The sequence below is a fragment of the Diaphorina citri genome, unplaced genomic scaffold (genome assembly GCF_000475195.1).
Source record: "Diaphorina citri unplaced genomic scaffold, Diaci psyllid genome assembly version 1.1 scaffold643, whole genome shotgun sequence".
Lineage (NCBI taxonomy): Eukaryota > Metazoa > Arthropoda > Insecta > Hemiptera > Psyllidae > Diaphorina > Diaphorina citri.
Window position 1 is genome coordinate 74,967 of NW_007378076.1, and position 14,057 is coordinate 89,023.

General features: G+C 38.3%; 2 protein-coding genes and 1 long non-coding RNA gene across 4 annotated transcripts in view; 2 read left to right on the plus strand and 1 right to left on the minus strand.

Annotated features, from left to right (window-relative positions):
• The window catches only part of LOC103510794 (putative inorganic phosphate cotransporter), a 29,762-nt gene that overhangs the window by 2,244 nt on the left and 13,461 nt on the right, over positions 1-14,057 (plus strand). The gene's annotated exons all lie outside the window — the stretch shown is intronic.
• On the plus strand, positions 8,265-9,799 carry LOC113468090 (putative inorganic phosphate cotransporter). Its single transcript, XM_026824750.1, has 3 exons — positions 8,265-8,501; positions 9,132-9,219; positions 9,606-9,799. Exons 1-3 carry the CDS (start codon positions 8,340-8,342, stop codon positions 9,797-9,799), a joined length of 444 nt encoding a protein of 147 aa, XP_026680551.1. The 5' UTR covers positions 8,265-8,339.
• Positions 13,398-13,997, minus strand: LOC113468092. The gene is made up of 2 exons (XR_003391951.1): positions 13,899-13,997; positions 13,398-13,781 (listed from the first exon to the last, which is right to left on the minus strand). It is a non-coding gene; the product is annotated as an uncharacterized LOC113468092 (long non-coding RNA).

The following is a 14,057-nucleotide window of genomic DNA, read 5'->3' on the forward strand; positions in this document are numbered from 1 at the left end:
ATAATGCAAAATTAGTTCCGAGTAGACACAACATAGCCTAGGTATCAAAATCTTGATAGGCTGTGTTGATTCATAAGTGACCAATATTGATAATCTATACTAACATTAAGATTCGGCCTGTCCCAGAGAATTTAGTCATCTGTGCCGAATTCAAGACATATTGTTCCTAATTAACCAACTCTTGAGGGTAACCACCTGGTGAGATTAAGGCATTCTCTGCCAAATAACCATTAGATTTCCTTTGTTACGTATATATGGTTCAATATTAGAAACAATGATAAAATTACCTCCACTCGGAATGACTGACTCATGGCTCATGGGCCACTTTTTTCAGGGGACTACTCAGTCAGTGAGTCAGATCCTAACTCCCTACACCTATAGGAAGGAGTTGAAGAGCGAGTTGCCCATTTCCCATTTGACGATCTGATTCATTATCTGAGTAATCGACTGATAACAGTAGGTAGTCATGGGATTTTATTCTCATTTATTTGAGAATTTCACAACATAATAATACATCTCACAAAGCTTTTATGAATCTATGTTGTCGAGGTCGACTATGTGTGGACACAGCTTAAGAGTTGTAAACATTGGATACTTACAAGTAGTATTTACAAAGGATGCCTACATAAAATAAATTCATTAATAGTATTACTATTTAATATTCGTTAAACAGAAGACTTGGAGATGCAGACGTGATTGTAACCAAATCAGTCGGGACCTAAAAACGTGATCTCCAAACTATTTAATTTGGTATGAGACTCATAATATCAGGAAGCACGTTACTTGAAGTCGCATTGCTCTTGACATTGGTGTTGAGTTCCTTAATTTCCTTCTATCCTTCAATTCCTTCTTAGTATCTTCCTATTTTTTCAGTGTTCTTCTCTACTAAATCCTGTCATAGTAGATGTGTAGGAAAGTAGGAAGTATTTCAATTCCTTCTTAGTATCTTCCTATTTTTTCAGTGTTCTTCTCTACTAAATCCTGTCATAGTAGATGTGTAGGAAAGTAGGAAGTACTTTAATTTCAGTTGTTCGTTCCTCAACAGATAAGATCAGTTGATCAGTTCGGTTTTTTAAAACAGTGAGATCAACAACTATTGCCAAACACCCAAACACTGAAGATAAAGTGATTCAAATTTGGAACTGGGGTTTTCTTCAAGTAAAATTGTATTATTTTGTAGCAGAGATAATAATAATAATTGATTCAAATGACCAAAAATAGAGTGATTCAAAATTAAAACTTTTTCTGGAATCTCTCCCTTTTTAAAGAGTCATGGAGTTGCGTTTTTAGTTGCTCATTTGTGGTTTAAAAAATAAATATCGCTGATACCAACTTCTTCTTGAACTTTTTTAATACCAGTTTCATTTCTTCTTCTTGGCCTTTTTCAAAGGCTGGTCTACTCCCTGTTTAAAGTCCCCCAACCAGACCAATACCAGTTTTAATATTACCTATTATTATTTTATAAGCAAAATTACAAACTTGATAAGGAGAACCAAAAAGGCATATATATTTTGCAGATTCTTTGAAGTTCTGCAAAATATATATGCCTTTTTGGTTCTCCTTATCAAGTTGACCCACAGAACTTATATATAATGATAGGTAATATTAAAACTGGTATTGGTCTGGTTGGGGGACTTTAAACAGGGAGTAGACCAGCCTTTGAAAAAGGCCAAGAAGAAGAAATGAAACTGGTATTAAAAATTATCAAAATTACAAAGTCAAAGTCATGAGTTCAATGTTTTAAAATTACTTGTACATAATAATCATATTATCGTCCATCGACCGAGTACTTTTCCTCTATCAAATCTATTAATACCTTGTGTGATGTTTATGTGAAAGTTGTGTTTATGTTTTCGATGAATACGATGAAAGTTATTCGAAATGTTCCTGAACTTTAAACCTTTATTTATATCCGCATGAGTGTTTTACTCTTTCTTTTTCCTTCCTATTATGTATTGGGTTAGTTTTTACTTATCTTGAAATTCAACGAAGTTCACTAACTTGGAAAACAGTGTAGAAATGATGAATTTATAACCATTGCTACACCTGATCAGGTTATGAGTGTTTTACTCTTTCTTTTTCCTTCCTATTATGTATTGGGTTAGTTTCTACTTATCTTGAAATTCAACGAAGTTCACTAACTTGGAAAACAGTGTAGAAATGATGAATTTATAACCATTGCTACACCTGATCAGGTCTACCTGATAGTGAGTGGCTGGCCTAAGTCTCAGAGTGGACTTTTTGTATACGAATAATGATGTAGGAACTAGCTACATGTACGTACTTATAGAAAAATAGCTGCTCATGATGATGAAATGATAGGTGTAATCAACACCATCCAGAGTGGACTTTTTGTATACAAATAATGATGTAGGAACTAGCTACATGTACGTACTTATAGAAAAATAGCTGCTCATGATGATGAAATGATAGGTGTAATCAACACCATTAAGAGAACACTACAAAGGCCGGTTTCCCGAGAGAATAGAACAGGGGTGCCCAACCTTTTCAGAGGCAGATCGACTTGAATTTTCAATACAGTCTTGCGATCGACTTAATGAGAGACTTGACTCTGAATTTGGTCCACAAGTTTGGAGTAATCGGGTGTGTCAGATGATATTGCCAGGTTCAAACACTGTTGAATGTGCTGGTCGCGATCGCCTTGAAATCAATCCGCGATCGACCGGCTTGAAATGATCGACCAGGTGGGTTGAAATGATCGACCGGGTTGAAATCAACCCACGATCGCGATGGACCGGTTGAGCAGCCCTGAAATCGACGTCAGGCCGATGCTTGGATGCATGAGTGACAACCCTTTGATGTACTTTGAATCTCGATGATTTTCCACTCCAGATTAGTGTTGTGTACATAATCTTTACGAACAAGTGACGTACCAACTTTTTTGGTACGTAATTTTTGGTACGGTACGGACGGAACAACTTGTTCTAAGGTGGCCGTCTAAATAAAGCACTACTTATACTTATTTACCAATACCAACATCATGATAATAGCGAGTTTTGCAACCCAAAATTAGCGTCCCATTAACTGAACTCTTTAACATTATTTGACGTAAACTCGCTCAGGTGGATGCTTGGATGCATGAGTGACAACCCTTTGATGTACTTTGAATCCTGATGATTTTTCCACTCCAGATTAGTGTTGTGTACATAAACTTTACGAACAATTGACGTACCAACTTTTTTGGTACGTCATTTTTGGCACGGTACGGACCGAACAACTTGTTCTAAGGTGGCCGTCTAAATAAAGCACTACCTATATACCAATACCAACATCATGATAATAGCGAGTTTTACAACCCAAAATTAGCGTCCCATTAACTGAACTCTTTAACATTATTTGACGTAAAGGACGTCAGGTCGATGCTTGGATGCATGAGTGACAACCCTTTGATGTACTTTGAATCCTGATGATTTTTCCACTCCAGATTAGTGTTGTGTACATAAACTTTACGAACAATTGACGTACCAACTTTTTTGGTACGTCATTTTTGGCACGGTACGGACCGAACAACTTGTTCTAAGGTGGCCGTCTAAATAAAGCACTACCTATATACCAATACCAACATCATGATAATAGCGAGTTTTACAACCCAAAATTAGCGTCCCATTAACTGAACTCTTTAACATTATTTGACGTAAACTCGCTCAGGTGGATGCTTGGATGCATGAGTGACAACCCTTTGATGTACTTTGAATCTTGTTGATTTTTCCACTCCAGATTGGTTGTGTTTATAAACTTTACTTACATCATCATCCATTGAATTAGTTTACATACGTAATGTGATCCATGTTTGTGATCCATTAAAATTACGTATTAGATAATAATAGTCCTTATTTTCTTATTTACACTGGTCCAAGGCCGGAGGCGTTCTCTAGCCCAAAGTGCATACATACCTCTTAATCGAAAAAGTCGAAAAACTTCGACCCTGCCGGGAATAGAACCTGGGATCTCCAGAGCCTACAAAGGCATACTGATGTTATAGGTTCCTTATCACTTCTGATGTTTTTATCTTGTGAACTCTCGACTTTTACCTCTAGTAGACAACTAGACACTCTGGGACTTTATGCCTTGGTCTATAACACGTATTTTACGTTTTCTTATTTATTATCATAAGCAACTAGGTACGTGCGATTGTCATTACACATAGGCATTTATTATCATAAGCAACTAGGTAGGTACGATTGTCATTTACACATATGCAGGTTGGTTTTATCTATTTGAACACATTTGGATGCGTTCACAGTATTATCAATAAAGACAACCTGAGGTTATAGGTCGTCCATATATTATTTGTCGTCCATGGTAGAAAGAAGTGGTCATCTAATCATATATCACAAGAGTGTGTTTTTTCCAATAACATCTGAAGATTCACAAGTTACTATATTATACGCAAAATAGGCACCATCGTTGAATCATTCTGCATTCTGTTTTTCCACTCAGATTAAAATCAAATTGCTTTGGAGTCAATGTGAAATTATCGTCTCTCGGTAATTTTGTGATCATTAGATCGTTTAATCATTCTGCATTCTATTTTTCCACTCAGATTAAAATCAAATTGCTTTGGAGTCAATGTGAAATTATCGTCTCTCGGTAATTTTGTGAAATACTGAAATGAACAGGAAAAATAGGAAAACTGTTGGATCTTCACTTTATTCCAGAAGTGGACTTCCAACAGTTTCATTTGGTCGGGAAAGATGAGTTGAGACAGTCATTTTTTCAGGTTGAACTCTCAATTTTAATTTCCACTAATTTGCTTTTGCAGTGGAAGACTAGCACACCTGCACTGTGGAGGCTATAGCCAAATGCCTTGGGATTCATTTTGTCTGAGGACTTTTAAGAAAGAAGGAGCAAACCCTGGTTAGGCCATTTGGTGAGTGAAATGGATTTTCTAATGCGGAAGGATGTTTAGAATCAGCCCCAAAAAGATCACTGGTCACTGTGAGCTAAGAAAACATCTACAAACGATAGGCTTCCAGCAAGCCCAAACTGTTTATAGATTTTACGGAGAGTGTGAAGAGACAGCTACTTACGCCATCGTCGAATGTACCCTCTACTACCATGGAGACTTACTGTAGGGTTATCCAATCCTCTGCAAGACATCCATGGAAAACACCTAACGAAAAAGGAAGCCAAATGCCTTGGGAAACATTTTGTGTGAGGACTTTTAAGAAAGAAGGAGCAAACCCTGGTTAGGCCATTTGCTGAGTGAAATGGATTTTCTAATGCGGAAGGATGTTTAGAATCAGCCCCAAAAAGATCACTGGTCACTGTGAGCTAAGAAAACATCTACAAACGATGGGCTTCCAACAAGCCCAAACTGTTTATAGATTTTACGGGGAGTGTGAAGAGACAGCTACTCACGCCATCGTCGAATGTACCGTCTACTACCATGGAGACTTACTGTAGGGTTATCCAATCCTCTGCAACACATCCATGGAAAACACCTAACGAAAAAGCTACTCAAGATCGCCCAGGTTTTCAAGCTTAGTTAGGAATCAACTTAACTCTACAAAAAAAGCCGACCTGAGGCTTAGGTGTAGGGGCAAACAGCCCTAAAGGTTCGGGTTAAACTTATAGGAATCTACTGTTCAATGGAAATCAAAAACTTTGGGTAGAACTAGAACCGTTTTCATAAAAACTCGATTTCGCCCTTCGGTCACTCTTGAATAGAACAGTTCAATTCTGGTTAAACCCAGGCAAGACCTTTATCAAGATCGTGCCAGGTACCTCTACTTTATCAGCAAAATGCTCCAAGGTACCGAAACTTCAAGGTGTCCAGAAGCTTGAACTTGCAGTCAAATTTATGATTCGACATTGAGCGCCAAGTGGTATTACACCGAAATTGACTAGCTCTAGGTGCGAATTTAAATGCAGTCCGAAACTTATACAGGATGTTTATTTTATTTGACATTTTGGTCTGACATCATCAAACCGTGGTCATTTTGTGTGCCGAAAAAAATACTTTTTGTCTGTTAGCTAGAAGGAAAAAAGCAAGTGGAAGAATGAACGAGAGATTAAGTCGACAGCCATTAGGTGCCACCTTTCAATCGCCCACAAGGGATGGACTAAAAAAAATCGTGACAAAAAATGACCTCTTTAGCTACCTACTAGTGATTGGTGGTTCTGTAGAATTTCTGTAGTGGACTGTGGAATTTAGTCCGGCTACCTACTAGTGTTTGGTGGTTCTGTAGAATTTAGTCGGGCTACCTACTAGTGTTTGGTGGTTCTGTAGAATTTCTGTAATGGACTGTGGAATTTAGTCGGGAAAAAAGACCCTACGGGGCGACCAAAGGCCCAATAGGTAGAGCCCAAAATTTACTGAGAAAAGTTCCTTTAGGTTAGATATTTTTGTCAAATTTCACCAAAATCGTGCAAAGGTGCAAACCGTTCGAGAATTATCACGAAAAAAAAAAAAAAAAAAAATCGAAAAACCTGAATTATGCAAAATCATTTAGTTAAAACTCTAATCTCACTTCGTTCTATCGATTACTTTGTGAAGACAAACTGAATTATGCAAAATCATTTAGTTAAAACTCTAATCTCACTTCGTTCTATCGATTACTTTGTGATCAATCTGACCACTCGGTAATGTAGTTCTATGTTCTAGTCAATTTGGTCATGGTTGTGATTTATACTCATCACAATAGTTGATTTTCAGTCAGACTAGATTTTACGTATATGTAGATTAGGATATGGGACTAATTAGTCCAAGTGCCAACAAGACAACTGACGATTTTTTGTCACCTGATGGATTTTTTTTCTCTTTGTAGAATAGGGTCATTTGCCTGTCCAATTAGGGGCTTTCTTTTTGTACACAATAGTTAGTTTATTGTACGCTTTTTTCCCAACCCCCCCCCCCCCCATTATCCGATTGAATACCTGCCTTAAAGTGCCCATAAACATGATACTGAGACCTCTTACATGATACCTGCTTATTAAGTGTGAACTTCACGTTTCATATCAGTTACAGGGTAACAGGAAGGCTTGCAAGGATTGTAGTTACGTCGCATTTCGCAAATCTTTTGACGTCACTACGCTACAAAGCATGTCTCATTGTCTCACGTTCGAAGCGTGTAGTCTTGCGACTTTTCGTATGTATATTCATTCGTATAAGCTTAACTCATCCCTTAAGGCAGTGGCCCCTACACCTAAGCGTAAGAGATAGTAGCGCGTATAGTAGCCTGACAAACAAACCTATGAAAACGATACAGACCTCTTAGGTTGTGGTGTTGCCAGTTTACCATAAAGATACAATTTTGGGAATGTCGTTGTCGCATTAAAAGTAATAATAACAATAATAATAAACAGTCTGAGAAAGATGTCTAGAAGAAATTTAATATTTTCTTTCGTTTCGATCACCCTGTATAGCACCTTGATCTTCACACATATTAATTTAACATTACGAGAGTTTAATAGGAGGCACAACGCATTGGGTTATCATGAACATCGCCATTGCAATGTCAAGTTCAGGATCAAAGTTGTACTGGAATAAGAACGAATTCCAGGAATAAGGATTGGATTCGCTGAAAGTTTTATTACTGTATACAGGGTGTCCCGCGAACGACTGTACAACGCTTGAGGGTTGATGCAGGACCTAAAGGGCTACCAGAAAAAGCTATCTGGACAGATCCGATTTTCAACAGGGGCGGAGTTATGAAGGATTTTCTGTTTTTCAACATTTTTCATACCTTGCCCCCTTAAAAAGCCTTTATCTCTTGAACCAATAAAGATAATAAAAAACTGATTGCACCATTGAAAAGAACACAAAATTTACTAAAAGAAAAGATTCCCTGTTTTGGTAAAACCCTCCCTCAAACACAACCAAAAGCTTGAGAAAAAGATTTTTTTGTATCTCTTTAAAAACTACCATTTTTTCAATTCGATTTTTCTTCAAGTTTCCACTGAAACCCATTGAATTTCTCCTAATAGAAAAGTACCCCTTTTTGTCCTCTTTAATCCCATTATCTTGAATTTTCTGAGAAATCATTATTTACGGAGATATTAACGATACAAATGGAGAATCCGTCAACTTCCTACGTTACTATGATTCCCTGTCCACCTGTTTCTTTCTATCGCCGCGCCGAATTTTCCTCCAAAAACAACACGAACAACAAAACAAGTAACAACAACAAGTGGACATACACGGCCGGATTCAATTCCCGGATTCAACTCAGCCTCGCGAGGACAAAAATGGCTCTTCTTTTATAGAAATTCTCATTCATATGTCTTTTTTTTTCTTTTTCCAGGACAATGAATTCGATTGGGACGAGAAGACACAGGGCCTGATTCTGAGTGCTTTCTATTGGGGTTACGTCATAATGCACATCCCTGGGGGACTCCTAGCGCAGAAATTTGGCGGCAAACACACCCTCGGGTTTGGCATTCTGTCGACCGCCATTTTCACCCTCCTCACCCCATTTGCGGCCCGACAAAGCGCCAACTGGCTGATTGCGCTGCGGTTTTTCGAAGGACTCGGAGAGGTAAGAGAGTCGAAAGCGTTATGGAGGTCCATATATGGTTGGTTTCAAATGCTAGAACTTGACTATTAGGTCATTTTTCTTAGAGGTCCATATATTGGTGTCGGTGTTTCGACGCTATGGGGGTTGTGTGGGTCACACCGCGGTGCGCCAGGATGGGGAAAAATACAAATTACGACACACACACACACACACACACACACACACACACACACACACACACACACACACACACACACACACACACACACACACACACACACACACACACACACACACACACACACACACACACACACACACACACACACACACACACACACACACACACACACACACACACACACACACACACACACACACACACACACACACACACACACACACACACACACACACACACACACACACACACACACACACACACACACACACACACACACACACACACACACACACACACACACACACACACACACACACACACACACACACACACACACACACACACACACACACACACACCTTTAGTTCTCAAAATTCCAAGGCACCGCAATTTTCCCTGAAGTGTACATTGCGTGAATCTCTTTGTAGACGGCTCGAATTAACAAATCTTGTTCACTCTAATTTCAGGGCACTACATTCCCGGCTCTGAACACCCTACTCGCCCAATGGGTACCTCCCACAGAACGAGGCAAAATCGGATCCTTCGTGTTTGCAGGTAATTTTCTTATAGTTTGTTTTTTGGTCCGGGGGATTAAAACGAAATCTGAAGTGACTATGACTACACATTACACGGACCATATGAGTCTGTCGTGATCGGTCAAAGCTCGAAGTCGAAAAATGCTAACGTTTTCAGTCCAATGGTCCGAGCAACACACATTGGTCCGGGAAAATGGTCCGCCGGGCCAAAAATCAAATTCATTTTAAATTCTCCCGGACCGGACCAATGTTCCGAAAGGGCGGCAAATTTGGTCCGCCGGACCAAACTTTAGCCTACACACTAGTCCGGCGGAACAAATTTTGGTCCGATGCAGTCCGGTTTGTCTAATGACTTATTCTAATGTATGGTCTAGGTCTACTTTAATCTAATCTATTCGTTCTCAGGGAACCAAATCGGCACCGTGTTCAGCTCCTTCCTGTCCGGATTTCTCCTCAAATACACAGACGGTGATTGGCCAGAGATTTTCTACCTCTTCGGCATTCTCGGTGTACTTTGGTTCGTAGCATGGTGTTTCCTGTGTTACAACGATCCCGCCTCTCATCCCTATATTAGTCAGCGGGAGAAAGAATATAAGTGACTTTTGACGAGCTTGTTTGAAACTTGAATTGTCAGACAATCAATTATACCACCTAAAGACTTGAACTCCGGTAGATAAAAACTTCAAAGATCCTGATAATATCCATACTCTTTCTATGAAATCACTACTGACTTACTGACCTAGAAATCCTAGAATATTATGTACATACCTATGTATACCTATGTAATTGAATGAACTTCACACGAAAGAAGAGGTGAAGGAATAAGGATCACGTAAATCAGAATTACTGGATTTGAAGGCATAAATTACACGGTAACACTAACCTGTCCTTCAACGTCAAAACATTGCAGAAATCACTGAAATAATAACACAGGAAATGATCGGAAGTTTGGGCCACAGAGAGACTTGACTCTGAATTTGGTCCACAAGTTTGGAGTAATCGGGTGTGTAAGATGATATTGCCAGGTTCAAACACTGTTGAGTGTGCTGGTCGCGATCGCCTTGAAATCAATCCGCGATCGACCGGGTTGAAATGATCGACCAGGTGGGTTGAAATGATCGACCGGGTTGAAATCAACCCACGATCGCGATGGACCGGTTGAGCAGCCCTGAAATAGAATATATATTGGATTTAAAGTTTCACGAGAGTTCTGCATGATAGACCACGTTGATAAGGCCCAGGTGAATGCATGAGAGTCATGAGGCTAACAAAATTCTGGACGTCAGACGTCAGGCCGATGCTTGGATGCATGAGTGACAACCCTTTGATGTACTTTGAATAAGCTTTACTTATATCATCATCCATTGAATTACTTTACATACGTAATGTGATCCATGTTTGTGATCCATTAAAATTACGTACCTATTAGATAATAATAGTCCTTATTTTCTTATTTACACTGGTCGAAAGCAGGACTAGAGTCCTTTAATCCTTTTACTCCAGCAGTAACTACTACTATTACTATTACTGTGGTCAAATTTTCAGTCCTTATTTTCTTATTTACACTGGTCGAAAGCAGGACTAGAGTCCTTTAATCCTTTTACTCCAGCAGTAACTACTACTATTACTATGCTCAAATTTTCATTGTTGAGGACAATCCATAATTTCCATGTTGAGGACAATCCATTTTGGCTTGACTGGAATTGAGCCCACTCCCTCCTGATTACCAGGTGAAAATCTTGACCATTACACCATCGAGGCAGATATTTTATAAATTCATATTAGACATTCTACCTATGTCCTATAGGTATAAGTCAATGGGACATTATTATAAACCCTAATCATAAATGAACGAATTTCCTTTGTTTTGTTTAATTTATAAATGCTTTCGTCACAAATGTCGTTCCCCAATGAATGCACTCGCAAATTCATATTAAACATCCCATAGGTAATTGGACTTTCGTCTCGACTCTCAATATGTATGTACCTCAAATTTCTTACTAAATTCATCCAGTCATGCAGCAAGAATGATAATGTTATCATCTTGGAGAATTGCTCGGGTTTTGTGAACTTTCAGGTTTCTTGGAAAGTGGAAACTCCATGGGATGTATTTCTAGGAATGATTCATATGAAATCAAATCTATGAAAACAAATCATAGCAAGCGTATACACATTTTCCAAATACTGAGTACAAGAGGTACAGACAGCGAGTCTCTTCACAATGGAGGAGTTGCAACTGGGAAAATATTATTAATAAAAGGTCGATTCCTACGTAAAAAGTTGTGAAATATCCAATTATCCAATGGAGGAGTTGCAATTGGGAAAATTATTATTAATAAAAGGTCGATTCCTACGTAAAAAGTTGTGAAAAATCCAAATACTAAAAAGAAATATTTTTAATAAAATGTCGATTCCTACGTAAAAAGTTGTGAAAAATCCAAATCTGAGGTCAAAACTCCGAAAAAGGTAATATTATTAATAAAAGGTCAATTCCTACGTAAAAAGTTGTGAAAAATCCAAATCTGAGGTCAAAACTCCGAAAAAGTAACCTTTAAAAGGTCGAAAATTCAATTTTTAATTGCCGTTCTAATGAAAAAGTTCAAAGAGTTGTGACGTCAGATTTCACGTCAAAATGCGCAGAAACGCTTGCACATAAACAAACGAAGCGGGAGTCATAAATTATGACGTCATCGCCTATGGGAGCGTATGCTGTGACGTCAAACTTCACGATTTACCGGTATTTTTTAAATCGATTTATCTCGGGATCTAGAAGTCGTAGAAGAAAAAAATCCCGTTGGTCCTCATTTTTCGGTGAAGGAATAAGGATCACGTAAATCAGAATTACTGGATTTGAAGGCATAAATTACACGGTAACCTGTCCTTCAACGTCAAAACATTGCAGAAATCACTGAAATAATAACACAGGAAATGATCGGAAGTTTGGGCCACACCTCTATACCACTTGACAAAATTTAAGTACTCGATCATTAGAGGGAATAATTCTAACATTTACAACTGCAGCACATTTTGCAAAGGCTGAAACTAATACTAGGCTCTTGAGTTAATACTAGACCCTTCAGTGGAAGCCCCTAGGCTCCTAGGCAAAGTTAAAGCCGGAGGCGTTCTCTACCGCTACCCCAAAGTGCATAGGTACCTCTTAATCGAAAAAGTCGAAAAACTTCGACCCTGCCGGGAGTAGAACCTGGGATCTCTAGAGCCTACAAAGGCATACTGAGGTTATAGGTTCCTTATCACTTCTGATGTTTTTATCTTGTGAACTCTCGACTTTTACCTCTAGTAGACAACTAGACACTCTGGGACTTTATGCCTTGGTCCAACTGCAGCACATTTTGCAAAGGCTGAAACTAATACTAGGCTCTTGAGTTAATACTTGACCCTTCAGTGGAAGCCCCTAGGCAAAGTTAAGGCCGGAGGCGTTCTCTACCCCAAAGTGCATACCTCCTAATCGAAAAAGTCGAAAAACTTCGACCCTGCCGGGAATAGAACCTGGGATCTCCAGAGTACAAGCCTACAAAGGCATACTGAGGTTATAGGTTCCTTATCACTTCTGATGTTTTTATCTTGTGAACTCTCGACTTTTACCTTTAGTAGACAACTAGACACTCTGGGACTTTATGCCTTGGTTTATAACACGTATTTTACGTATTCTTATTCTTATTATTTATTATCATAAGCAACTAGGTAGGTACGATTGTCATTTACACATATGCAGGTTGGTTTTATCTATTTAAACACATTTGGATGCGTTCACAGTATTATCAATAAAGACAACCTGAGGTTATAGGTCGTCCATGGTAGAAAGAACTGGTCATCTAATCATATATCACAAGAGTGTGTTTTTTCCAATAACATCTGAAGATTCACAAGTTACTATATTATACGCAAAATAGGCACCTTCAATAAGATATATTCCGTCATTAGATCGTTTAATCATTCTGCATTCTGTTTTTCCACTCAGATTAAAATCAAATTGCTTTGGAGTCAATGTGAAATTATCGTCTCTCGGTAATTTTGTGAAATACTGAAATGAACAGGAAAAAAAGGAAAACTGTTGGATCTTCACTTTATTCCAGAAGTGGACTTCCAACAGATTCATTTGGTCGGGAAAGATGAGTTGAGACAGTCATTTTTTCAGGTTGAACTCTCAATTTTAATTTCCACTAATTTGCTTTTGCAGTGTTGAAAATCAGTTGATAGTTGCTCTTTCGTAGAAAAAATTTGAACTATAACCAAAAAACGCTGATGAAATTCCATCTATTCTGAACAGTTTAGTGTCTCTTTTGCAGTCAAATTGTGAACTTAAAACCACCAAAAAAACTAAATAACTTCTTGTGATATGAGTAAAAGAACGGTTTGCAAGAAAATCATCGCTCTACACTTCACCCAGGACACCAAAATCAGACCAAGTGATTCCAGCGCCCTTCTTCAGAGTTATCGGGACATCAAAGACCCAAATCCCAAATTTGGATCCCCTCTGAAGGACCTACCCTCGAAGTGTTGGTCAGTGTAAATATTTCAACTTGAAACTGTGATATCTTTATTTACCTTTATTTATTAAACCTTAAATAAACTCGAGTTTTTAAAATACACTTTAAATGACATACCCTCGAAGTGTTGGTCAGTGTAAATATTTCAACTTGAAACTGTGATATCTTTATTTACCTTTATTTATTAAACCTTAAATAAACTCCAGTTTTTAAAATACACTTTAAATGACATAGATGCACCTTGTGCCTTGTGTGCTAAATTTGTACCTTAAATGTTGCACCTTAAAAGACATATGCGAATACCAAAATCTTTTTTTGACGCTAAAAATATCCCGTTTGAATTTATAAT

Excerpts from the sequence above, each read along its gene's own strand:
- LOC113468090 (XM_026824750.1), top strand. The coding sequence starts at position 8,340 with ATGCACATCCCTGGGGGACTCCTAGCGCAGAAATTTGGCGGCAAACAC. Across the intron at positions 8,502-9,131 it reads TTTTCGAAGGACTCGGAGAG|GGCACTACATTCCCGGCTCT; the intron begins GTAAGAGAGTCG and ends CTCTAATTTCAG. Across the intron at positions 9,220-9,605 it reads CGGATCCTTCGTGTTTGCAG|GGAACCAAATCGGCACCGTG; the intron begins GTAATTTTCTTA and ends ATTCGTTCTCAG.